Source organism: Clarias gariepinus, chromosome 2 (genome assembly GCF_024256425.1).
Source record: "Clarias gariepinus isolate MV-2021 ecotype Netherlands chromosome 2, CGAR_prim_01v2, whole genome shotgun sequence".
In the NCBI taxonomy this organism is placed as follows: Eukaryota; Metazoa; Chordata; class Actinopteri; order Siluriformes; family Clariidae; genus Clarias; species Clarias gariepinus.
This window is the reverse complement of record NC_071101.1, coordinates 40,412,142-40,438,358: the sequence shown is the minus strand read 5'-3', so window position 1 is coordinate 40,438,358 and position 26,217 is coordinate 40,412,142. Positions and strand designations below refer to the sequence as shown.

Here is a 26,217-nt window from a genome sequence, read left to right as displayed (position 1 = left end):
AATAACAGGCATTTTTCAATACTTACATAATCTTTATTTTGTTAACACAACAGCATTTTATGTAGACTAAACTTATTGCCATTACCTTGACACAAAATGCAATTAATCTTTTCTTCTTGAAACATTTTAATCACTTCAATCTCAAAATAAAAAGGAACAAATAAAAATAGACCAGCCAGTGCTGATGCCCTTTTAGCTACAATCCTTCTCTGGTGCTTTGTCTTTACCTTCATTATCTGTACACAAGGGCAAGGGGACAACTTTGGTTTGACTCATTTTTATCCAAACTTGGACCCTCCCATAGATAGAAAAGAAACATTACCTCATTATTGATTCATTCTCTTCAAACACTTTATTACATTGAGAACATGTAGTGAGGACATGATATGTTTAGTATGTTTAGATCATTCTGTTGTAAGTGACAAAGTGATCTTGTTGGGAGACACACCCTGACTGTTATATTTTAGAAATTATGAATTGTATTGTTACACTTAGTACCATTTTGAATGCAAGACTGTTGTGCTGATTTTGATTAAGAAAACAGGGTTTATAAAGAGTTTAGAAAGAGTTTTTTAAAAAGTGTTCTTAGGAATGAGAGCTGGATATAAACCAAACTGTAAATTTTTAAAGTTTTGGCACCTGGCAGGAAGAGTGTTTGCTGTGTATCTTGTTTCAGTGTTGTTGATGATGATGATGATGATGCAGATGGAGAGTGTGTTGTTTTACTCTGAGGCTGTTCTGATGGAGGTGTTGTACCTGTTTTCCTTGAGTGTGTTGAAGTTTCTCCTCTTCCTACAGAAGACAAAACTTATTAAAACTGCTAGTAATATGTCACATTGAAAATTTAAGCGTGTTCATCGTCATTAATGAAAAATTTAAACTTAAAAATTATTAATTTAATAGAATATTATTATTGCATTTCCTTCTTTAATAGTTTTTATCCCTCATGTCACTTTATCTTTGACTGCACAGTTTAATGTGTGTATAAATTTTTTATCTGTTTATTTCTGTTTTTATTTTGTGACTTGATTCTGAGCTTCGGCACTACGAGTGTATGCAGGAGCCGTCAAACATTACACATACTATTTTGTGTGTTTTGTAGGATTCTCTCTTAATGTGTTAGCCCCTGAGTGTTGTCATTAATATAAATAGTGATGTACAGTGTTGAGTATAAAACTCAATGCAGATATGGTAATTTTTGCTGTCCTCCTAAAATACACAGAACCTGAGCCATTCAGGGTAAGTATGTGCAGTGGAGGCGTCACATGACTGTACACAAAGAAAACAATGCTCTTATTGAAAATCTCACTCCAAGTTGGCAGCTATTCAAGTACATTTTAGAAATAAAAACTATATGGTATATTTTTCATCAGAAATGATTAAACCAAAAACATTTTCGATTAAAACATTTCTATTGTGCATCGGATTTTAACATTAATCAGCATATTTTTATGTGGATTATATTTTTTCATCATTACTTCCATTCACTATGAGGAAGTACTATTTTTGGCTGCCAAATGCTGCCGAACAGGTCAGGAGGCAAGAAAAAATTATAATGACTCCATAAATTCAGTTAAAAATTGATAACTCAATAATAGGGCTGAATTTATACCAAGGCATTGGTATAAATTGAGACATTAATGCTGGGAGGGGGCAGCAGAAATTTGTTAACATGCTCCAAATCCTCCGGTGTAGAATTAGTAGCAAATATGGCTCAGTGGAATGGAGATATAACACAGTAATATGACCACAGGATGTGTCTTCCAACATGACTGTTTATGAAATGGGAAGCTTTTCACTGCATCAGTTGGGATTAAAAGAGTTGTTCTGAGATTAAACATATTAATCACTGCAGTAATTGCAAAATGAAGGGCTCTTAAGTATTTTTTGCCTAGGCGGTGTAGTGTGACAAGGAAGGGTAAAATCGTGGAGAAATGTACAAAGGCAACATTTTTGTAACGTGTTTTAAACATGACAAATTCTCTAAAAAAAGTTTTAATATGCAGTGTTTCATTATCGTATACATTCTTTATATCAGATATAAAATTACCATAAAGATTAATTAAACAACTTAACTTCCCTAATAATAATAATAATAATAATAATAATAATAATGCATTTAATTTAAAGGCTCCTTTCTAAACACCCAAGGACACCTTACAGCAAAACATCCAATGAAATAGTAACAATATAAAAATCACATTATAAAATTTACAACATAAATACATCCATCACACATTAAAATAAAAAAGAAAGCTGCAATTCACACGTAAGCCTGAGTAAAAAAAATATATATATCTTGGCTTATATGAGCTGTAAGGTGTCATTTTGATTGTGTAAAGCTGCTTTGCGCTATGCTAAAAGCGCTATACAAATAAAATTAAATTGAATTAATAAAATCAACTCTTTACCTCGTTCCAGTGTTGTTGGAGAGTGTGTTGAAATTTGTCTTCTTCCTACTGAAAAGAAAAACTAAGAACTTTATATATCAATTTGGTAAGACAGCACAAAATGCTGAAGTAAAGCATGCTCACAGTCATTAATAAACAAGTGTACCTTTAACAGATAGTCTGATATTTCTTAAATGATTCTGTACAGAACATGTGTATTCTCCCTGGTCCTCTTCAGTCAGGTCTGATATGAGTAGAGAGAGGTTTCCTGGAGAGTTGTTACTGACCAGTTTGACTCTGTTTCCGTGATGTCCAGTCTGTTTAGGGTAAATTTCCTGAAAGTGACTGTTTCTAATAAACTCCCATTTTAGATCCTGTGGTTTGTCCTGTATGTCAGTGCAGACGCAGGGCAGAACTACAGACTCTCCTGTGAACACAGTCACACGCTCTACCTCTGTCTTCTTCACCAGCTCACAGCCTGTAAACATAACATTTACAGTTAATAATAGAAGTACTGTGATTATTAATATTCCCTGCTTGTAAATCACAACATTTTCTGCTGCAAACCAGAAGAGATTTTTAAAGGATGGTATTTATCTGTTAATGCTCTTATATTTGGAAATAACAATTTTAATTTAGATATAGATCTTAGGTAAAAACATTTACATATTTATTAACATTCATGTTCATGGCATGTATAGAGTATAAATAAAAGTTACACTCTGATGTACAGACAGTGTTTATCAATGTTAATGTTAAGTTGATATAACACCGAGTCTAGTGACAGATTTCTGTAGACATTAAATGATGTTATGACAATTTCCAGGTTCACTTACTTTAGATCATTATATAAAGTGTGTTATGTTGATTTTTCTTTGACTGTAAACTTGGTTTAAAGTTGCGTGTCACAATAATGTATAATTTTGATGTATCAGGTATTAAATTAAAATGAAGAAAACATGGTGACTGTGACACCTACTGAAGGCTTTATTAATGTTTATGTAGGATTATGTCAGGTGTCATAAAGGGATTATACAGGTACACAATAGCTCTATAAACACTACAAAGTTACAAAAGATATTGATTTAAAATATTTCAAATATGATAATAATCCAAAGTTTCAAGTCAGTCTGATACACATAATCAGAATTTATTGCTATTTATAACTTGATACTGACATTCACAATATGACAAAGATTCTACCCCCTTTAGTTATTGTAAATGGAGTAGACATGTTTGTAATAAATGTGACTTGAATTAACTAAATTTGAGGATTCATTCACATTAAATATCATGTTATGTATTTAAATACTTTACCATCAACATAAAGCATGAAGTCTCTGTGTTCCTTCTCAGTGCTGCACCTGTAGTTTCCCTGATCCTCTACTTTCAGGTCAGATATGAACAGAGACAGATTAGCAGAAGAAATGTTATTAAACAGCTGAAGTCTGCCACGGTAGTGCTCATCATTTAACATTTCTGTCAGACGTCCTGTTCTTCCAGTCTCCCAGGTGAGTTTCTGAGGTTTGGTGTTCAGGTGAGAGCAGGAGCAGGGTAACAGCACTGAATCACCTCTGTGTCGTGTGATTTCTGTGTGTTTATTACCAGAGAGAGCGCAGCCTACAGGAACAAAGATACAAAACACCCAGAATCTAGTGAATAGAACATAATTACAACATTTTAAAATGAAAATGTATTAAATTTATTAAACTTCCTTACATTAAATTCCAATCTCTTGTTTTTTAGTCCAGTTTGAAATGATGTGTGTGTTGAAATGATCTGGTGATGTGTGTATTTTTCCCAGGGAGCCACTTATAGTGAGACAGCTGTGGTTAGACACCATGTTACTACTACATCTAAAAATCAAGACAGATAGATAGTGACAAGTGCATGTGAGGGTTCACCTTTAGAGGGCACTGTGTGCCCGGAGTCCTGTTTGTGTAGTTTTTTGTTTGTAGACTCAGTTTCCCAGAAGGCACCACGGTCAGGTGATGATGGAGCTCACCTGAACCGAGGTAGCTCATTAAACCTTCTATAAATAGCTGCTAGTTCTTGGAAACTGAGGTATGAGGTATGGTTTAGGTATGTGTGGTGAGTTTGTCTCTTGTCAGGTATAAGTACTGTTCTGTGTGTCTTCAGTGTTCGTATGCCTCTTGCTTAGCTTCTTGCATGTTTATCTCTTTGTATGGTCAGCCACTTGAGTGCTAAGCTGCTAGTAGGCTTTAGCCTTCAGTAGGTTCAGCCTCTAGTAGGATTGACCGCTTGTGGCTTTAGTCGCTAGTAGGTTTAGCCGCTAGTATGGATTAGCCTCATGTGTTCCTTAGCCTGTTGTGTGTTTGTTCCCCATGTAGGTTCAGAAGGACAGAAGGCTTCAAAACAATAGGATGCATATTGGCAAATGTGTGCGGAGAGGACCAACCCTCCGCGTTACACACTTGCTGCAAGGGAATACCTCTTGCTAGTGCAATTGATGAGGCGATTCCCCTGAATGAACCCTGATTCCTAGAGGCGAAGTGAGCCCACGCGCCTCATAGGAGAGGGCAATAGCATCTCTCACGCAGCTTGCGGCTTCAAAACATGTAAAAGCTGCTCTGACTTACGCCACTGGCTGATGCGGTGGACGTAAATCTGAAGAGCACGTACTGGACACAGTAAGTGAAGTCTCTCCTGCTCCAAAGCTGTAAAGGCGGAGGACAGAAGGCTTCAAAAACAATAGGGATCTCCGATCCTCCTAGAAAGGTAAAACCATTTAGAAAAAAAAACTTAAGGGTCAGAAACCTGAGGCGCTGACTCTAGTTCAACAAGGGAGCACAAGCCAGAGGACAAATTGAACTAGAGCTGACTCTAGTTCAACAAGGGAGCACAAGCCAGAAATTTTTCCCGCAGAAACTCCAGCACTGAAACAATTCGGCAGTGGACTGGGTCTACCTACTTCGTCATGCACCAACTTTCAAATACATCCTATTTGAGGGGAGGCAGCCCTAGCACTTAGAGTAGTCTTAATTACGCTGGCTGGAAGACCAGCTTGACTTAGTTGGTCCTGTAAAGGGGACATTTGCTGATGTTGCGAGGCAAAGAGGTCCACCTCCGCTACATGAAATTTTCCCAGAATGTAAATTGCTCTGAGGGACAGGAACCTGGTGCGCTAGCTATTTAGCGGCGCGAGCACAGTCCGCCCTGGCAATTAATATATGAGACTGCCATAGTGTTGTCCACCCGCACTAGGACATGGTAGTCTCAACTGCTGGAGGAAGTGCTTTAGGGCCTGAAATAGAGCTATGATTTTGAGGCAATTGATGTGCCGCGCAAAAAGATGGCCTCTCTAGCTTCCTTGGGCTGGACGGTCATCTAAGACCGCACCCCAGCCCATGAGGGAAGCGTCTGTCGTTAGCATCTGCGACGACAAGACGAACTTAGAGTGGGACCCAGAGTCAGAAACTGGGTTCTGAACCACATGGGAAGGGTACAAAGCACCTGGCGCATAGCCATTATTGGGGATTGGCCTTTAAAGTAAAATCCCCTGGTTCTTAGCCACAACTGAAATGCTCTCATGTGCAGAAGGCCCAAAGGTGTCACCGTGGATACAGCTGCCACAAGAGCTAAGATCTCTGAAAGTGATGGTAACTACATCCATGTATTTTGTGTATGTGCGGGTGAAAAAGCTAGAACAAATGGAAGGACCCGATATTGGTAAGCTTTGCCCCCGAAAGCGAACCTCAGGAACCTCCTGTGTTGTGGCAATATTTCTATTGATTAATTTTTAGATAGCGGTAGGCCCGCAAAATCTAAAAAATTGGACGCAGCCCCCCGTTCCCTCTTGCGCACTTTCCGGTTTCATGGAAGTGGAGACCACGCCATTGAAATGTGGAGGGTGATGTGAGAACTGAATCCTGTAGTTTCTCTGTACAGTGCTTAGTACCCAAGGAGATATACTTGGCAGTAGCTTCCACGCTGCCAGTTTCTCTGAAAGGGGCAAAGCTCAGCGGCTTGGTTAAACGGGGGGGATGTTAGATGTTCGGCATCCTGAAACATGGCAGGAAAAACCCGAAGAACTAACATTTTATTGGAAACTGGAGTTGCCCGAAACACAAGTGGTGGCGGAGCAAGAACACCAACCTCCTGGGGGTGCCAGGGAGAACGATTCATTCTTTAAAAGGAATTCTCCGTGCCTCTCCCCATTGCGGGGCCACCCCCCACGGTCCTGGGCACATGAACCTCAGGGCTTCTTTGTTAAGACAATATGCCAGTCTGACCTCTTTTGAGGCGGATTGCATGACGCACTCCAATCTTGCGAGGGGGTGCCCAGCTCAAAAACACTCTCCTTGTGTGTTTCACGCCTCGCAACAGTCAGACCCGGTCGAGACTGGGTGGCCAACAGTCAAGACTCTTGAGCAAGGCGGGGAAGGAATCGCCAAGTAGTCCGGGAGGCGAGATGGGGCATCGAGGAGAAATACACGATCCTTCTCCTTGATGCCCCTGAGATTCAACCACAAGTGCCTCTCCGCGGAGACCATAGCAGCCATAAAACGGCCGATAGCACGAGCCGTCTGCTTTGTTGCACGAAGAGACAAGTCTGTGGCCCGGCGTAAGTCCAATACGCCTTACCTTGCAGAGCCCCGCCAGTACTCAAGTCTTTCAGCAGGTCAGCCTGGTAGGCGTGCAAAACCACCATGGTGTGCAATGGAGCACCAACCTGACCTGCTGCCTGAAAAGCTTTTCCCTCCAGGAAAGATAAAAAAGTCTACACAGCTTGAAAGGAAGTAATAGCTTTTCAGGAAGGATGATGTCCCAGAAGAGAAATAGCCTGAAAGCGTCTCTTCTATCTGGGTGTCATCATATAACTCCGCGTTTCTACCTCAACTATATTTAAATAAATAAATAAGTTGATGGCAGGAAAACACGGGATGAATACAGCTTACTCCATGAAAGGGTTAACACATATGGAGATTGCTAAGAAAAGGGGAGAGAGCGTTGTTGAGGCTCCGCCCCCCGGCCACCCGACAGAACCTGCCGTCTATGTTTTTATTTATTTATTTTAATTTATTTATTTTTAAGTGCTTAGAGGCTATTACCATCTCCGCGGAAGCAAGAGAGAATGTTTATCCTTGCCCATTCACAAGAAGCACCAGGGCGCGCTTTAGAGCGGACAGAGGAATTTCCCGATCAGATGAGAATGCGAAAGAAAGGAGTTTTTAAATCCGTCTCTCACTGCTCTGCTGGATGCACGATTTTAAGCCCCAGGAATGCGCGGCGGCTCGAGGCTTCTCAAGGAATGCGAGGCGCGGGCGTAGCACTTAATTGAAGCAGTAAAGTGTAGAGATCGCCCTCCGATATGGATACACACGGAGGGACATCTCGTTTAAAACTCTGCCATTATCGGTGAGTTAAACACTTATTTTGCTGGTTAGACACAACACGCTCACAACTAGGTGAAGACAAGAATCTGAGGAATGTTTCCGGTTCACTCCTATTTATAACCTGCAGGTGCGTCCTATCAGATGACGTCACCTGACCGAGGTTATAAAAGCCAAAAATTTGGAGTGTTTGATACACACATGCTTCACAACCGGCAACATGACAAGATGTTCCCATAGCGTTTTCACGCAGCATCGAGTGTAGCCTTTAAAAGGGAACAGCTCCATCTGTGTTTTGTCCCGCTCTTAGTCTTTGTCCCACTCTTAGCCTGTGTAAAGCTCTATAGCCTTGGTTGAGCTTTGAGCCAGTGTTTCTTTCAATGCCTGTGTTTATTTAAAAATTCTGTGTTAAGAGTTTGAGTTCTTTGTTTAAGTTTCTGTTTGTTAGGTTTCTTAATAATTATTTGTTTTTGTTTTTTTTTGTTTAACAAAAGACTTATGACAGTGCAAAAGATTTTCTTACAATAAATAACAATATAAAGTCATGTACTGAGAAGATTCAGATGATTAGATCATTCGGACATGAAGAGGAAATGTACAGTGGTAGTGGGAGCTCAGTGGTTAGGGCACATTGCGCTACTGTAATGAGTTTAAGTCCCAGCATCATCAAGCTGACATCATGCTCTCTTCCTCATAGATCTGATATTAACATGGTAACTTTTCATGCTGCTATCTCCTGTCTCCTCTTGCATCTGTTCTTAAAGGTGTGAATGCTCCCATGCTCGCCCTTCCATTCTCTCTTTATTTCTCTGTCTCTCTCTCTTTATCTCCGTCTGTCTCCTTCCCCCTCTGCCCCTAACTCGAGCCAACATCTCGTGATTTGTCTCTGGACAGACAACCCTTTGTCTTTCTCTCCTGTCTTCAGGATCTCACCAGGACATTAACAATGTTTTTTTTATTGTAAAGCACTTTGGATCAACTACGGTTGTGTTAAACCTGTGCTCTATAAATAAATTTGACTTGACTTGATGGTTTTTGTTCTTTGTAGTAACAAATGTTAATGGCACAAGCGTTTGGTCAAACATGAAAACCTCATCTTTTGCTGTCAATAAACAGAGACCTTTCTGACAGACAATGTGTGTGTTTGACTGAGTCTCTCCTGGTGCCAGAAAAGCTTACCAAAGCACAGCGGACAGGCCAAGCAACTTGCTTCTTTTACACAACTTTAAAAACTTAACAATCTGGGGGCTCGTCTACTATTTTCTTTCCAGAAAGGTAAGTTAAGCATTACTTTTGCTATTGTACTTCCTTCCTCGGTCAGAAAAGTTTTTGAACTATAATTTAGTTATGTAGTAAATTGGTGTATATTTAGGGTATAATTTGGAAAAATTAAACTTTTTTCTTGTAATTAGTTTTTGTCTCGCGTTGTGTTTGACATTACTCGCGTTGATTTATTAATTAAAATCACAGTGACTATAGTGATTGAGGCTCATTGAAAGATATAAATAAAACTAGGTTTTTAACTGAAACTGAACCCGTGTTAGCAATAAGCTAAAATATACACAGTGCTGTTGTCACCGAGTACCTACATTAGTAAAACTGCGTCCAGTTAGAGGAGACGCGCTCCTTTGATTGTGTTTTAAAAAGTTATACGTTTGATAATTTCTGTTGTTTACGTAATATATATTACAATATTATTACAATTACAAATTATAAATTATATTATTATTATAAATTACAATATTTGTAATTTAGTGAGGCATTTGTGGTGTGCATTTTGTGTAAAGGCTGGCCCTGGCATAGAGGTGCATAGTTAGAAAATAAATAAATGAATTGATTATAATAACATATTCCTTAGAGTGTTCTTTGGAACAGGGAGCGGCGTGCAGTTGCAGTTATACGCATGTGGTGTGCATGATTTTGTGTTGATTCTCTCCCCGACACAGAGGCGTGCAAGCTCGGCCCCGCATTATATAATATATATAATATATAATATATGAAAGTATATTGTTTTGCCGAATGCCTTATTAATTTACTATATTTGTATTTAATAAATGTGTGAATAATCTCCAAAGGTGTAGAGGCACGTAAATTTAAAATAAAATTCATATTTCTGAGTGTTCTCAGAAATGTGCTATTGCACATTTTGATAAAACACTTATAAATTTGAGTATACAATTATATATACTGAGTATACTTATACACTTTGTTCGAATGTTACTCTACCCATAAGTTAAAAAAAAAGCTTAAACTGTGCACTTAACTTCTATACACTTGGTTTGTTCACTAATTGTAACCTACTAATAAAATGGGAAATGCTCATTCCAAACAGTCTCTTTCTCCTAATGATTGGATGTATATATACTCAAGGACCGAAGTGGGATGGTAAGTGCTCTAAAAATGGTAAACATAATATTCGTAAGTGTAAACTCACCCCGAACTCCAAACCATGCTTTTTTTGTTCTCATTACTAAGGTGGAATCACCTATTGTCTCTGCTCCCCCTAGCTATTCCTTAACCACGGAGACACATACAGTAGCTCTCAAGGTGGGTGGCAGATAAGTCATTACAAAGGCCAAAGAACACTGATAGTCCCTGTCTTACATCTAAAAAAACCTAATTATGCATATCCCTTTGTTACATAGAGAAAAGAAATGGAATATTTCACCTCCAACTCTATCTGACATCCATAGCATTGTTTTTAGCCTTCCTAAACCTTCTGATGTTCACTTTGTTTTGTGACCAACTTAAAAGTGCAACACTTTATTCACAGTTGACTGGTCCTGATTTCAGTTGCATCTTAACACCTGTTTTAGGAGAAGAGGTGACTGATTCCTCATTACAGTATTACATGCCCTCTCTTTATCATAAACACGATATTCCTATAGATGATGAGGTTGATGCTAATGGATACACGTGGAGTGCTTATTATTCATGGGCAGATTACAAACATCTTGATAACGTATTCACTGAACTTAAAGCTTTTCTTGTAAAGAAATATCAATCTTCATGTGATCTCTCACAGGGGGCATCTATCAGACAGGAACCAGGTGAATCAGCAACTGCCTTTTTTAATAGGTTTAAAACTGCATGGTCTGAACAGTTGACTTCCCTTTGGGCATAATATTCCTCCACATTTTACACAGCTATTTCAAACTACGTTTATTAATAATACGAACACTGATTCTGCCAAAACTCTTGAAATTTCTCTAGCAGGAACCGGAAATGAACCTGACATACAACCCCTGGGACGGATAGTGCGCGATCTGGATGCTGCAGGTGCCTTTATTGCCACCTGCAGCGGAAACTCTAATCAAACTCTTGCTGCTGTTTATGATTATGATTCACAACAATCCACCAAACGCCAACATGTCAGGTGAAAAGGCTGTAATAAGCTAGGACACTGAGAATGGCAATGCAAACAGACAATATGCAATTATTACAAGGCAGAAGGACATTGGGCATGTGACTGTAGACAAAAAAAGAACGATATGGAAAATGGTTATGTCTCTTGTACTTCGCGGGCTCACCAAATGCATCAGACCACCCCATCAGGTACTACCGGCCTAACTGGGCCTACACCTGTTAAAACACATGTTCATCTTCATTCAATTTATTAGGCTGAGATATACTGTCTAAATTAGGCTGTTGTATATTTTTTGCAGAGGACAAGACCATTTTAAAGACCCCACCTAATTTGACTATGTTCTTTGATGTGATCCCACAGGTTGATTCTACTGATGTATCTTATGTCATTCCATCCTACTTGTCCTCTGTACCTCTAGGGTTGTGGTCAACTCATGCTAATAAAGTGGGCACAGTTTGCACTACACCATACACAGCAAAACTTAAAACATTGACACCTGTGTATTGTAAACAATACCCCCTTTCACTAGATAAAGAGGCAGGTATTGAGAAAGTGATTTTGTCATTAATACAACAAGGTGTCCTAGTTCCTACACAATCTGCATACAATACACCTGTTAATCCCATTCAAAAGGCAGGGGGGAAAGGATGGAGATTTACCCAAGATTTGCGCAAAATTAATGATATTTTAATTCCTACCAGTCATATTGTTCCAGATGTCCCATCCATTTTGACGTCAATACCCTTCAAATCATTTATATTTAACAGTAGTTGATTTGTGTTCTGCCTTTTTCAGTGTCCCTGTCAGTAAGCAGACACAGTCTATATTTGCTTTCACCTTCCAAAACCAACAACTAACCTGGACTCATTTTCCTCAAGGGTTAATAGACTCTCCAGCTGTGTTCTCCTCTGTTGTAAGAGATGCCATGGCTTCCCTGACCCTGCCTGAAAAAGTCCGCCTCCTGTTAAAAGCCAGCGACATCCTCCTCTCAGCTGAAACTAAGGACCTATGTCGCAAACATTCACTGCGCATGCTGACATCTGGCTGATGTTGGATTCCCCCTATGTGAGATTCACAATCACCTAGGGACAAATAACATTATCTGCTGATCGCATACAATCTGTTGTTAAGATTCGTCCACCTGCCACGAAGCAAGCAATGATGAGCTTTCTTGGACTATTGTAAGCAGTTCATTCCTAACTGTTTCTATTAGGACACGATATTGCGCCATTCATGCTCCTCCACTTAGCCAGACAAAATCACGTAGACATCTGAGATAAAGGGTTCTTTTTGTTACCTTAAGCAATCTCTAAATTCAGCTCCAGCATTGGTTCTACTTGATTATGGCAAGAACTTTCACTTGCTGAGGGGTGGTCCACCATGTTTCAGGACATATAAATCCAACTGCTGTGTACTTTCTTTGTATGTCACTTCTACCCAGAGTTTTCCATCAGGACACACTCTTTTACCTGTGTACTGTAGGTTTTAAGCCATACCTGGGTCTTTAACAATGGCAAGGAGGTGAACAGTTGTTTGTAGTCAGACCTGGAAATTTCCGACACTGCAGATTCTGTGTCCAGCTCCATCTTTAACTGAACACCAGACACTTCTGGGGTAAGCCAAATTATCTCTCTGTCTTTGTCTTTAATGATACTATGTAGCTCTAAACAGGCCAGATAATTTGTGCCAGACTCAGTTACTGATCTGCTTTCACTCTTCGCGACATACTGTACACGTTTTACCTTGTATTTGGGCTTCCTGATAAATGGTTTTTCCTTATGTGTTTGCTGGCCATCTAATTTTTGTTTACACACTCTTTGTATATGTTCTGCTTTGTTACACTTTCTGCATCTTTTGTCCTTGAACCAGCAATCATTTGCATCATGAGAGGTTTTTGCTGCATCTGTAACACTTATGTTTATCATTCATTGTCATTTTATGCAGCCTAGTCTCCATGCCTTTTTTTGTAGCTCCACAGCATCTCTGTCTGCTGTCTCTATTGATACTGCAATAGACAATGCTTTTTCCAGTGTGAGATCCTTCTCTGACAGCAACCTCTTCTGTGTGCTCTGGCTGTGCATGCCGCACACCAATCTGTGCATCCGGTGTGTGCCGTACACTGCGCAGTGCATCCAACAGTCCAGTTCCTATTTCACAAAACTGAGCCAGTATGCGTAATTCAGCAATGTAGTCAAAGATATTTTCATCCTTAGACTGGTATCTATTATGGAAACGAAACCTTTCTGCTATTACTATTGGTTTTGGGTTGAGTTGATTTTTTTAATGTGCTCACAATCACCTGAAAGTCTTGAGTAGAGGGCTTTGTAGGAGCTAATAAATTACGTAGCAGGTTGTAGGTTTTTGCATCCATTAAGCTGAGAAGAGTCGGGACTTTCCTATCATTACTATTTCATTTGCGACAAGGTAAAGTTCCACATTTTCAATACATGACTCCCAGTCTTCATTTGCACTGTCAAATTCCTCTATTTTCCCTACACATGCCATGCTGATGATAGTACTTAGCTTGTTAGCTGCACGAGTTCTGCTCGTTTCTCTCTTTCCCCGTTTTGACTAGCCAATGCGGTCAAAATGATTATTCACGCAGTGGGGGCTCGCGTTGGTGTCCGTTCAGCTTGTCGCCAATCTGTTGTGTCTGTAACAACTTCATATGAAATAATGAGATGGAGCGGAGACTGCCGGGTCATTCGTTTTACTATCAATTTGCATGGAGAGAAAACACACTTAACATTTTACATAACAGTGCAGCAGTATATCTGCGCATGCTCAGGAAGCACTGCCACAGCACACTACTGAAAGTAGATCCAAACACCACAAATGCTGCCTCTGATTTTATTTCAGTTCATCTGTTTAGTTGATTTTCACTTGGCTCGGGTATAAAAGAGGAGAGGTGTTGGTCAACATCATCACTGACCCTAAGGCTGCTGGATCCAGACTCGCTGTCCCTGACCGTAATGTTAGAGCTGTCAGAGCTTGCGGAACTTTAATTTCCCCCCACGCCAAAGGCATAATCTGTTAATTTATAGAATTTCACAGCATCTGCTTTTAAAGCTTTTTCTTCTTGTTGTGTAAATTTTCAGCTTATTTCTTTTTCTCAATTTTTATCCATGGTAATTATTCATTTTTTGCTGTATCAAGAAAGGATCTATATCGCTCCCTCTGTAAATTAAAAGTGAATGGGGGCGTGGTTTCAGAACACGTATGGAATAGGATTACAATACATTCACATGCACACAAACTGTGCTGCTTTGCGCCGGATAGCCGGGGAAAAAAGAGCTCAGAGCCAACAATAGAGTTCAGCACAAAAACTTTATCAGCCTTTTTCAGCGTCACAAAATTATACAGTAATACAAAACATATAGTAAAAGTAAAGAAAAGGGTAAAACAATAGAGTGTTTTGGTGGGGAGCAGCACAGCTGAGCTCCTGCTCTGTTCTCTCCTCCTCACGCGCACACGTGCAGCAACTCATAAAGGGCAACAAACATTCATAATGTGATATACAACATAGTAGTGGCCATTACAAAACACATGCTCTCTGTCAGCGGCGTAAATTTACGTACTGACTGGGCCGGCCACATCGACCAGCAGCCCAATGAGAAAATGCCCGGTGCTCCAGATAGAGGCTAGCACGTTGTTGCTAGCTGTAGCGACGGTCCGCGGAGCAGGTATTTAGGAAAACTAATTGATGTTAAAGGATCAGCCAATAGGCGCACAGGTCCATCCCACTGGCGCTGATTGACAGAACGACTCATTTTGCTGAAAAGTCGCATTATGAAATAAATAGGCCATCGTCAAAAACGAAATTGAAAATAAAAAATAAATTGAAATAAAAACGGCTAACCAGGCCTCTCTGCTTCAAGCCGGAGACATATTCGGCAGTTATAGGTATTGTGAACACATCCCAAATTAAATAATCTAGTAGACCCATCAGCAATTCTCCTCCCATGCAAAGTGTGTTTCTTTTAGTATTGTTACAAAGTCATAACATTTTGAAACCCAGAGAACTGCGAGGGTAGGCTACATTATTATTATTATTATTATTATTATTAGATGTTTGGGCAAACACAAGCTCTAGTCAAAATGCTTTCTGCTGCTTGTTTAAAAAAGAGAAAAAAAGAAATAATTATGGGATCAGTCATTTTTGTGACATTGAACTAGAATTTAAATATGTAAATTATAAACATGATCAAGTTCATTTTAATGTGTGTGCACTGAACTTTTAGCCAGCTCTTGTTAAGTGTAAACTTGCACATCACTATTGAGATATCACGTCACCAAGCTATAGATACACGTTTTGTTGAAGTTGTATGTTGAGGTTATACAATTATTTTTGTGTCAAAGCAATAAATGTCAGTTCATTCCTAATAGACTGTTGATGTACGTTTAGAAAATTTGAGTATTGACAAATGCTAAATTGCTGATTGTTAAAAAAAAGTAAGTTAAGATGGTGGTGACTGACAGAGGGGCATCAGACGAAGGTGTGAAATTTACACACATCCACTTATAGCTAAGACTACAATAGAGAAGTAACGTACAAGTTACAAGAAGAATTATTTTTCTATTACACTTTATAAGTTGTAGATACATTCAATAAAACAGATTGTGAGAGATTCAGTAAATGTGTAAAAACATACACTGTAAGTATTATAGGGATGTAAAATAATCTGAGTGTAGAATCCTCCTTATTCATTAGCCCACCTCTCTTCATCAGTACAGAAGTTAATTAGGAAGAAAAACTCCACATAATCAAGGCTGAACAGCTCTAAATAAGGACATTATAACACAAGGCATGACGTGTATGTTTACCCTGTATGTAAAGATTACTGCTGTCTTTGGACAGTTTAACTAGAAGTACATGTTGGTACTGAAATGTAGCATTTTAGTAACATTACATTTATAAAAGATAAAGCCATAAACAAATATTTCCATTGAATGTGTTCATCTCTGTTTGTCCTATTAACATTATAACACTGTAGTAAGTAAAGTTGTTGTTTATTAAAACTCTAAATGAAAAACATTTAACAGTGTTCGGTTTGGTTGTTCAGGAACAGGGCTGAACTACGGCCTACTGTAAACCCAGTCTGGACAGAAAGCACATGAACTAAACACAAAGCAGCTGAAGTGAGAACTGGTTAATATTCTCTCTCCTTTCTGTAATAGAAAATAGAAAATAACTTCACTCACCTGCAGCCACGTGAAACACGACAGACACAAGATACAAGCAAGTCATTACTGAGTCTTCTGTTCACTTGCCAGTATCTCAAAGTCCAATACACACACACACACACACACACGCACAATGTTTTAGTGCCTCTGTTTTAAATAGTTTGGTTCTCTTAACAACTGCAAAATCATTTCTCTTTTTGAGAATCTATTTCATCACTCTTTCCATTACCTAATATACATTTTGGATGTAGTATTAAGATTGATTCATATGTTTTCTCATGTCATACTTTCGTCATACTTCATTATCATTGTAGTCAGCATTAGGTGCCATTTCAGGCAATATCTGCATAAAGATTTTTTTTTTCTTCTGATAAAATTCCTGTAGTAATAATAGATTTTGTGACTTTAGTGGTTATATAAAATAAGTTGGACAGAAACTAAGTCATTAGTTTTACTTTTCAGCACACATTAATTCTAGCGTTTGGGACATCTGTTATGTCCATTGGTATATTTACCAGCAAGTGTGTTTCGCTAGACTTACAGGAAGTAATGATGACATATTTACACTGTGTGAGCTGACAATAAATGCTTTAGGCGCAAGGAATTTGATTTTAAGAAGTCCAAACTTTAGACATACTGTCAATTTCGATTACTTATTTGGGCTTTTTATGTTTTTTTGGTTATTAGATTGTTTCAAGCAAATTTAACAAATTTATTCTTTTTTCTCACTATTGGGGGGAACAGACAATTTCTACAGGGCAATCTATGTGTGCGTCTATCAGTATGGTGAGTTGTAATGTGACTAATATGATTGGAATCTAATGTATGACTTACCTCCAATCAGATGGTTCGTAGTGTCCTGGAGATGTTGTCAGAGAGGACTGCTACTCTCGCTCTGCTTGCGTGCAGACCATCAGTGTGGTAGAGCCTAGGATGCTCCCAGAAAACATTCCAGTTATCAACAAAGGTGGGATGTGCTACGGACCTTCTCATCCAGGCTCCTGAAGTCCTTTTTTTTATCTCCGTCTGCCTCAGCCTGGTGTCGTTTGTGCCAGCATGAAGGACTACAGCTCCAATGTTCTCCCTCAGGGCCGTAAACACCTGTGCAAGGACATCAAGAACACAAGCACCAGGTAAACAGCGAGTGCACACCTTACCTTTAGCCAAAATAGCACGGACGTGCCGGATAATGGAGTCTCCGATAATGAGTACGTCGTGTACCATCTCGCGAAGAAGAGCGAAGCGGTTTTGCCTCGAGATCTTGAAGATGGGTTGCGGAGGGTAAGAGGTCCTCCCCGACCTGGCGCACATCTTTTGCTGCTTTCTCCATGGCCTTCAGCTCCAAATTCACAGAGTTTAGCTCTAATGTATCCTCACCTTAGCGATGCTAATGGGAAAGTCACTTTTATTTAGACTATAAAATATAATCCTGCATCAGGTATGAGCATGAAGCTGGGGGGTGGGGGTGGTGGGTGTTTTGGTAAGCGATGTGACAATGGGATAAGAGCCAGGGCTTACATAAATCAGACAACTCTGCGCTTAAACCTTGCACCTTCAACACTTAGAGTATTTGGCACATTTAAAGGGGGCAGGACTCCCTAACTTACCTGGCCTGGAGAATGTTTACTGCTCACCATCCCAACTTCGAGCGCAGCAGCCTTTTTCTCTAGCTAGTGGACTATCTTAATTTTTTTATAAAGAAAACACTTAGCAATATTAAAACTTTTTTTTTTTTTAGTTTTTAAGTACATTAAAAATTAAATCTATATGGTGATGCAGTGACCATTATTAGAACTTTATGGTCCTGGGTTCAATTCTGTGTTGTTCCTGACCCCTGTGTGTCTATGTGGGTTTCACCAGGCAGATCCTCACCAGCAGATTTACTATGTTAGATTAGCCTCCACGTTCAGTATTGAAATGGAAGAGAAACATGTGTCCAGCACCAAGGCCAGCTCCACTATGTGCTCTGAAGGAGAGGGGCTCCAAGTCTGGCATTGCATTTCTCCTCACCATTCTGCTGTCATTACCGCCGTATAAAAGGACCAGACCAGTATTACTCCAGACTCTGACCAGTCGTAAGTGGTCTTCTCAGCATCAATGCCCTCAGGCTCAGCCAGCCTTGACTGCCAAATATTACAGCTGCGCCATTAACCACGCCGAGAAGCTTAGAACAATGCAACCTACCCTCTTCATTCACTCACTTTTGTTTCACATCAATCTGTGTCTCCTCATGTTTGTGTCTTGTTTGCCCAGTTGTGTTTGCTCTACACTGCACAATGCTATATGTAAACCATAGGTTTCTTCCCTTCTTTTCTTTTTTATAAAAAAGTAAGATGTAGAAAATACTGACCTGATATTTCCAAATTTCTAGTACAAATTAGTTTAGTGAAGTGATTAAAAAGTTATCAATAATCCCAGTTTTATGTTTTATAGGGCTTAACTAATTTCTAAATTACCCCCTAAATGAATTCTAAGGAAGTCAGATATAGTCCATCCTGAGCAGTGCCTATTTTTAGCACTTAGTTTAACAGTAAAGCAGATTGCACATCAGCATGAGGTGAAGTTCACTGCTGCTCTAAAAAAGTGGCAAGCATTTTTAAGCTTAAGCCAAGTCAGAATGTATAAAAAGAACTAGTGCTGTGGATAGTAGGACTGACAGCATGTGTAACAGGAACTTATTTCCCATCATGCAAATAAACAACATTTTGTCCTTTACATCAACATCCTTTAAAGCTTCTCCTTACGAGAATCATTATGCAACTTATTATGAAAGATGCCAGATTACACTCAGCATGTCAGAGTGATACATAATTGAGTCCAGGGCAGCATTGGGGCAGTTGGGAGAATGACTACTTCCTCTTTCTTATGGCACCAGTAAACCAACATTGTGCCATTCACAGAGAATATTGTGTAATACTCCACATGAAACAAGCAGACTTTCACACACCCCTTAACAAAAAAAGTCCAGGCAAAGTGTCACACAGCATAAACAAACAGGAACTTCTTACACAAAACAGATATATATTATATATATATTATTTTCATTCCTCACAGGTTGTATTTAATATTGTATGTTTTCAGCATTATTCTAAATATTTATTGTGGATTAATTTGCTATATTAATGAGATATTCAATTTCCTTCTCAGTGTTGATCTGGACCCGTGCTGCTCCAGGTGTGTTAATGTGGGTTACAGTAGAGTAAGTGACATCATATACAGTCTGTGGAAAGACACAACAGGAAAATTATACACACTGCAATTTATGGTGGTTTTGCTGTTGTTATAATTTAACATATTCTGGGGAGAGCAAAGGGAGAGAAAGTGCCATTAACATTCATCCATACAGACACAGGCTATAGAAAATATTCCCATATAAGTAATGAGGAAGCACTTGAAAGGATTCACCACCATCTAGGGGAGATGTAAAAATAAACTAACAGGGCTAAGCAACGTGGAAAAACCTGTTTTACATGCTAATAGACTGACAGCAGGTTAAGGGTCTTGCTAAGGTTCCACTGCTACAACTTACAATATTTAGAGCAGAAGTCCAAAGTCCGAAGACTAAGCTACTGTACCACTGTCTCTGTGGTCCAAATAGACACAGCATAAGATAGGTTCCCAGGGAAGCAGGATTAAAACTAACCTCTGCTTCACAAAACAAAAACAAAACAAAAGACAAAAAGGAAGAACAGAATTAAAGAGTGTGTCTAAACTTTTGACTAGTACTGTAGTCTCATAGTTCCTTTTCAACCTTTTGACTTGTTGTTCAAAGATGTCACTTAATAACAAAAATGCAGATGAACTTAGACCTGCTATCAGGTGACCAGACTTGAAACACGTTCTGAGTAGTAAAATGCAGGAGATTTATCTCTGGACTAAAGTAACTAGATTCAAATGCAAGAATGAAATTATTTGTGTTTATTTGTTTATTTTAAAAATATTAATCTAAAATTAATCCCTCAAGGGTAATTTTTTTTTTTTTATTAATCCATGGGGAAGTGACAACAAGCAACACAAAGTCATTAAAAATAATAATAATAATGAGGAAACTTTAAACTCCACTGTGAAAATCCAGGGAGTGATCCAAAAGATGACTGACGTTGGAAATGATCAGGAAAGATTTTTAAAAATCAGGTTTAAATAATACAGATTAGGACTTGAGGACTCAAAAATACAACAAGAAGTGGTAAATACAAGCAGGTTTACATACTGTAAGGTCGATGGAGCATGAGGAACAGGTGGAGAGTAAAACAACAGGAAATGAACAATTACATGTGTTGGGTTAGAACATGTGGTGTATCAAAATATACTGTACATAGACAATGAAATCACAAACCAAATGAAATCAAAACTGTCTCTGGAGGACAGAAGAGTTTAAACCCATGCCACCTGTATGTACACTAACCTGATCCTTCTGCATTCTGTCAGAGTCTGGACATCCTTCAGTAATCACGTCCTCTTCAGATCTTCTTCCCAAAGAGAAAAGACCTCTTAGTAAAAACTAGAGAATTTTAGTTTCTTTATCAAGAGAGTAATTTTTCAGTTAATTACTCTTTATATTGTGTGTGTGTGTGTGTGTGTGTGTGTGTGTGTGTATACCTCTGCATTTCCAACAAGTAATTGCTACTACACCGGATATCGCCAACAATAAAACCACCAGAATTCTGAACACTGTGTAATTAAATGCACAAAAATATTAATAAGCTGAATTAACATAGCTGAAGAATATTAAAAGTTGTAGCACCTAGAGGGAGGCAGCTGTGTGTTTGCTCTTTACCTTGTACCAGTGGTGTTGCAGATGGAGACTGTGTTGTTTTACTCTGAGTTCTGATGTAGGTGCTGTGTCTGATTTAATCCAGTGTGTTGAAGTTTCTCTTCTTTCTACAGAAAATACAAAACTTTTTAAAACTAGTAATTGATTTTGTCAATGTTATTAATAGGACACATGATACTGGACATGATGTGATTATTTACATTTAACATAAAAACTACATTTAATCATGCTTATGGCATGTATAGCTTATAAATAAAAATAAGGTATTCATTGAATGATATTTTCATAAAGCTACATGACACCTACACAAACTCTTCAAAATAACTTAAAATTACCTAGATAAATATTTATAAAGACATGATTAAAGCCAATCTGATACCCATAATCAGTACTTATTACCATTTATAACTTGAGATTATTTGGCCTTTAGTTATGATAAATGAAGTAAACATTCTGATCACATATGTGACTTTAATTCATATAGTGTCTTTTTTCACACTGAATATTCTTTTTTACTTTGTATTTAAAAAATTTACCATTAACATGAAGCCTGATGTCAGCACAGCCTACAGAAACACACATGCAAACAACTCAGACTCTACTGTACTGTATACAATAATATAAATAAAGCATGAAAATATATAATTTTATGTTGATTTGATTTATAAATTTTCTGTTTAGAAAGTTCAGAGGATTAAAAAAGCTCTGTCAGTATAAAGCTTACAGCTGAAGGTCAGAGCAAAAACAAGTCATGAGGTTGAAGGAATTGTCCAGCTCGTCATTAAGAGGTTTACTTAAACAAACAGGGTCAGTAGGGGAACATCATAAACTGGACTCAAACCCCTAATCTCTTGTTTCTAACCTTTGTGATACACAATATTGTGATAATGTGTTTATTTGTTCTCTTAATTTCCACAGAGCCACATGTAGTTACTCACCATTTTACAAATACATCTGAAAATAAAAATGACTTGGATAGAGAGCACAAAGTGCAGATTTCTTTATTTCTGATCCAGTTTACAATGACACACAATAATTTCTTTGTATTTTTTGTCACTTTTTTCTAAACTCTTTACACAGGTGTCTTTTCCAGTGTGCAGCTCAGTGCAGCAGTTAACCTCACACCCATAATATATTATAACTATCCAAATACTTCATACACACACCTTAACACCAACTCATTCTACCACAACACCAGCGAAGTCTCTCTCTCTCTCTCTCAAAACAAAAACACAATGAGTGTATGTTGTCACTCACAACACAATGAGTCTTTGGAAAGAATAAATTCAAAGTACAGAAAACTTTCTTTATTTTATGATTAAAGACACACATATGAGATATCACTGTTGAAGTGCTAAAGATTTCTTTTTGATGCATAACAATATAAAGTCATGCACTGAGTTGATTTAGATGAGTAGCTCATTCAGACATGAGGAGGAAATGACTAACCATCTCCGCGTTTTTGCAACACTGCACAGAAATGGACAGTCATGGATATTATTCATTTGTCCACACACCCCAATACACTGTAGACTGGACAATCATAGACAAAGCACATTTGCACACACATTGCTGATTTGCACACTTCTAGACATTTTGCATTTATTTCCACTTTTTATTTGCATTTAAATTTATTTTGCCTTGTACAGATAGGTTTTACATTTCTCATATATTTTTGAAGATTTTTATATTTTGCTCTATTTTCTTATAGTTAAGCTATTTATTTCTTGTTTCTTTTCAATTTCTCTTTCTTATTTCTTGTTAATTTTTTAAAAAAATGTTAAGGTTACAGGCAGTCGTATAAGCATTTCACTGCATATCGTACTGTGTATGACTGTGTATGTGACAAATAAAATTTGATTTTGTAAATTTTGATTTCAAATGTACAGTGGTAGTGAAAGCTCATTGGTTAAGGCACATTGGGCTACAGCTCAGAAGGTTCTAAGCTTAAATCCCAGCATCATCAAGATGACATTTAACCTTCATCTGCTTTGGATAACTGCATCAGGTAAATGTACACAAAACACTGTTCTCTTTCAGATTGTTTCAATCTTTCAGTTGAGTTACCTTATTATATACTGTAGCTATGTTGATGTAATGTTTTATTGATGTTTTATATTGTGTCTTATGTGTTTTGCAATTGTTTAACCCAGATTAATCCAGATTAGTTAAATCAAGTAGGTTTTTGTTGTCATTCCAACCATATACCATTGAGTACAGCATTAAATGAGACAATGTTTCTCTAGGACCAAAGTGCTACATACAGCATAAGTTAACAACATATATTCCATGTTTTTCTCATTTGCTAAGACACGCTCAGTGAAACTCGGATTCACTTTCTCATTGAAAGATCCCAAACTCCTTTGGATTCACTGTGTTGAACAAAAGGAAAACATCTATTACCAGCTGATAGAAAGTACTTGCATACAGTAATTATGAATATCCAATGCACCTGTGTGAAACTTGTTTGCACAACTCCTCAATAAGCAATCAATCCTCATCCTTCTACAAAAGATGCCACCTCTGTATTGCTATTTGCAAACATGGATCAAAGAGGCCATAGGCATGGAAGGAGAGTAAGAGGCCATGGCAGAGGGGCCCGAGGAAGAGGAGTTCGTATGTGTGGTAGAGGAGCTGCAGCGGCATGAAGACCCAATAGAGCTCAAGTTCCAAATGAAATTCGGGCAAATTATTGACCATGTCATCAATCATGGCTTGTCCTTTAGAGAGGCTGGACAAAGGGTCCAGCCCATTCTGAGTCGGAGCACTGTGGCATCTATTGTCAGGCTTTTTCGGAATGAGAACAGGTAATTCAGTGTTACTGTAATGTATACCACTGTGTATTTTAGCTTTACTGCATTGCCCTTTTAGCAGAACAAACTGTGTCTACAGTAATGCAAATGTTTTATCAATCCTATTTATGGGACTGTCATACAGTAATGTAAATTTTGCCATGCTTTTTGCAGAAGGGGCACATCACAAATTAATTTTTGTGGATGAAGCCGGCTTCAACCTCTGTAAAGTGAGGAGACGCGGGAGGAACATCATTGGGCTCAGGGCCACTGTCACAGTGCCAGGTCAGAGGGGTGCCAATATCACCATGTGTGCTGCCATCTTCAATGATGGGGTCCTTGGCCACATACCAACTATTGGCCCATACAGAATGCCTCATCACAAATCATCACATCAAGAAGTTCTTCTCTGTTCGGAGGTGGAAGTTGTACGACTACCGGCCATATGAGCAGATGCCCCTCCTAGAGGCAATGAATGCTGGTTGCCTGGCAATAAGTGCAGAGGACTGCCAGGAATGGATACGCCATGCAAGGAGGTTTTTCACTCTGTGCATTGCAAAAACATTCAATGCGATGTTGTCCTGTGGCATAATCGTCAAGAACAAATGGACTAAATGTGAAAGATAAAATATATATATTTTCTTTTTTTAAAAAGGTATTTCCACCCATAGGTTTCCTTTGGTATTTTTTTTTAATATCCATTTGAGTTTGTAAAATATTATATTGCATATTAATGGCTGTATTTTGTTATCCATTGTGTAATGATTGATTGCAAGAATAAACTAAATTGACCACAAGTTGTGGTGTTTGATGAGAATATTTGCTTCTGTTGCATGTTTTTAATGTTTTGTGAGTGTTGAAGCATTTTGCTAACAAAATGAGTCATTTTGGCCATTGACCTTCAGTTTTATTCTGTGTGTTAACTGTTTTGAAAATTTGATGTTAGAGTGGGCAAATGTGTTCAAGCAATCAAGAAAAACGGTAAGTATGTTACAAAACTAACTAAGACACATAATTAGCTGACTAGCTGAGACAAAACAAATTAACAACATAAATTAACCACAAAACTATTCAAGAAATATACAAAAATCAAAGAAAAAGGAAAAAGAGAGTATGAATTACACGTGCAAATGTACAACTAATACAACACACAATTAATCCAGAAGACCTGGAACTGGTCTACTAGTTCGTTCAGTTCCTGGTGTTGTGCTGCTGTGAGATTGTCGCCATGTTGCACCTGCTCGCGGCCTGATGGCGAGAGTATAGCAACGGCTGAGAGGCGTGGTAGCGGCTCTACCCATCGTTTTAATAGGTTAATATGGTATAGCTGAGTGTCTTTTCGCTTACCTGGCTGTTGCAGGAGGTAGTTCACATTTACATTTGGGCATTTGGCAGACGCTCTTATCTATTTTTATCTCATTGCACATCTGAGCAGTTGAGGGTTAAGGGCCTTGCTCAAGGGCCCAACAGTGGCAACTTGGTGATTGTGGGGTTTGAACCTGGGATTTTCCGAACTGTAGTCCATTGCCTTATCCACTAAGCTACCGCCGGCCCTAGTTTACCTGGCCCACCCAGTCGACGACTGTGTACAGTTCCTGCCATCGTGCGTGGAATTAGTAGGTCGTGTTTGGCAGGTGGAGGAGCACCCGATCCCCGGGGTGAAACACGCTACTTTTGCGACATCTAATAGCCCGCGGGGTCGTCTTTCAAACAGCATGAATCCAGTGGAGGCTTGTGGAGTCTCACGAACTGCGAATAGAGCATAGGGGGTTAGCTGGTCCCAGTTTCTCCCGGTTTCGTCCACCACTTTCTGGAGCATGCGTTTCAGGGTCTGAATAAATCTTTCTACCAGACCGTCTATTTGCGGATGATACATGGAGGTGCGCAGCCTTTTTATCTGTAGCAGCCAGCATACATCGGCCATTAGCCGGGACATGAATGGCGTACCCTGGTCTGTTAATAATTCCTTCGGTAAGTCCACTCTGCTGAAAAGTAACACTAGCTCTTTCGCGATGTTTTTAGTAGTCGCTTTTTGGAGCGGGACCGCCTCTGGGTGGCATAATCCACGATGATGAGGATGTATTTGTGACCTTTCGCCGATTTTGGGAGTGGGTCGATGAGGTTAATTCCGATTCTCTCGAACGGAATGCCTATGATGGGGAGTGGAATCAGGGGGGCGGGAGCTGGATTTCAAGGTTAGGTTTTTTGGCACTCGGGACAGCGTTGGCAGAAATTCCTTACTTTGGGCACCAGCCCCGGCCAGTGGAATCTGTCTCTCACCCTGGCAATGGTGTTTCTCTCTCCCAGATTTTCCCTTGAAGCACTACTAAGAGGTCTTAGGGCTCCCCCCTGCAGT

The 26,217-nt window shown here is 38.9% G+C and overlaps 2 protein-coding genes across 3 annotated transcripts in view; both read right to left on the bottom strand.

The window, feature by feature from the left end:
* Positions 1 to 192: 192 nt before the first annotated feature.
* On the bottom strand, positions 193 to 16,395 carry LOC128540999 (junctional adhesion molecule-like). Its single transcript, XM_053511054.1, has 6 exons — positions 16,314 to 16,395; positions 3,708 to 4,010; positions 2,557 to 2,868; positions 2,412 to 2,459; positions 640 to 792; positions 193 to 236 (listed from the first exon to the last, which is right to left on the bottom strand). The coding sequence occupies exons 1-6, from the start codon at positions 16,357 to 16,359 to the stop codon at positions 193 to 195; spliced, it is 906 nt and encodes a 301-aa protein (XP_053367029.1). The 5' UTR covers positions 16,360 to 16,395.
* Positions 16,396 to 19,355: 2,960 nt separating this feature from the next.
* The window catches only part of LOC128542078 (uncharacterized), a 28,214-nt gene continuing 21,352 nt past the window's right edge, over positions 19,356 to 26,217 (bottom strand). The window contains exons 5-6 of one of the 2 annotated variants that reach the window (XM_053512379.1): positions 20,701 to 20,769; positions 19,356 to 19,515 (exon numbers count right to left, since the gene is read on the bottom strand). In XM_053512379.1, coding sequence (XP_053368354.1) covers positions 19,402 to 19,515; positions 20,701 to 20,769 — 183 coding nt within the window. In that variant the 3' untranslated portion in view covers positions 19,356 to 19,401. The remainder of the gene's footprint in view (positions 19,516 to 20,700; positions 20,770 to 26,217) is intronic. The other variant, XM_053512377.1, reaches the window with a different exon arrangement.

Bases quoted from the DNA above. Each gene is read 5' to 3' on its own strand.
- LOC128540999 (XM_053511054.1), bottom strand. From the start codon at position 16,359: ATGACTTGCTTGTATCTTGTGTCTGTCGTGTTTCACGTGGCTGCAG. The intron at 2,460-2,556 runs GTACACTTGTTT...TTTTCTTTTCAG, and splicing joins TATCAGACTATCTGTTAAAG to TAGGAAGAAGACAAATTTCA. The intron at 237-639 runs GTGCCAAAACTT...CCTTGTGTACAG, and splicing joins GCAAACACTCTTCCTGCCAG to ATAATGAAGGTAAAGACAAA.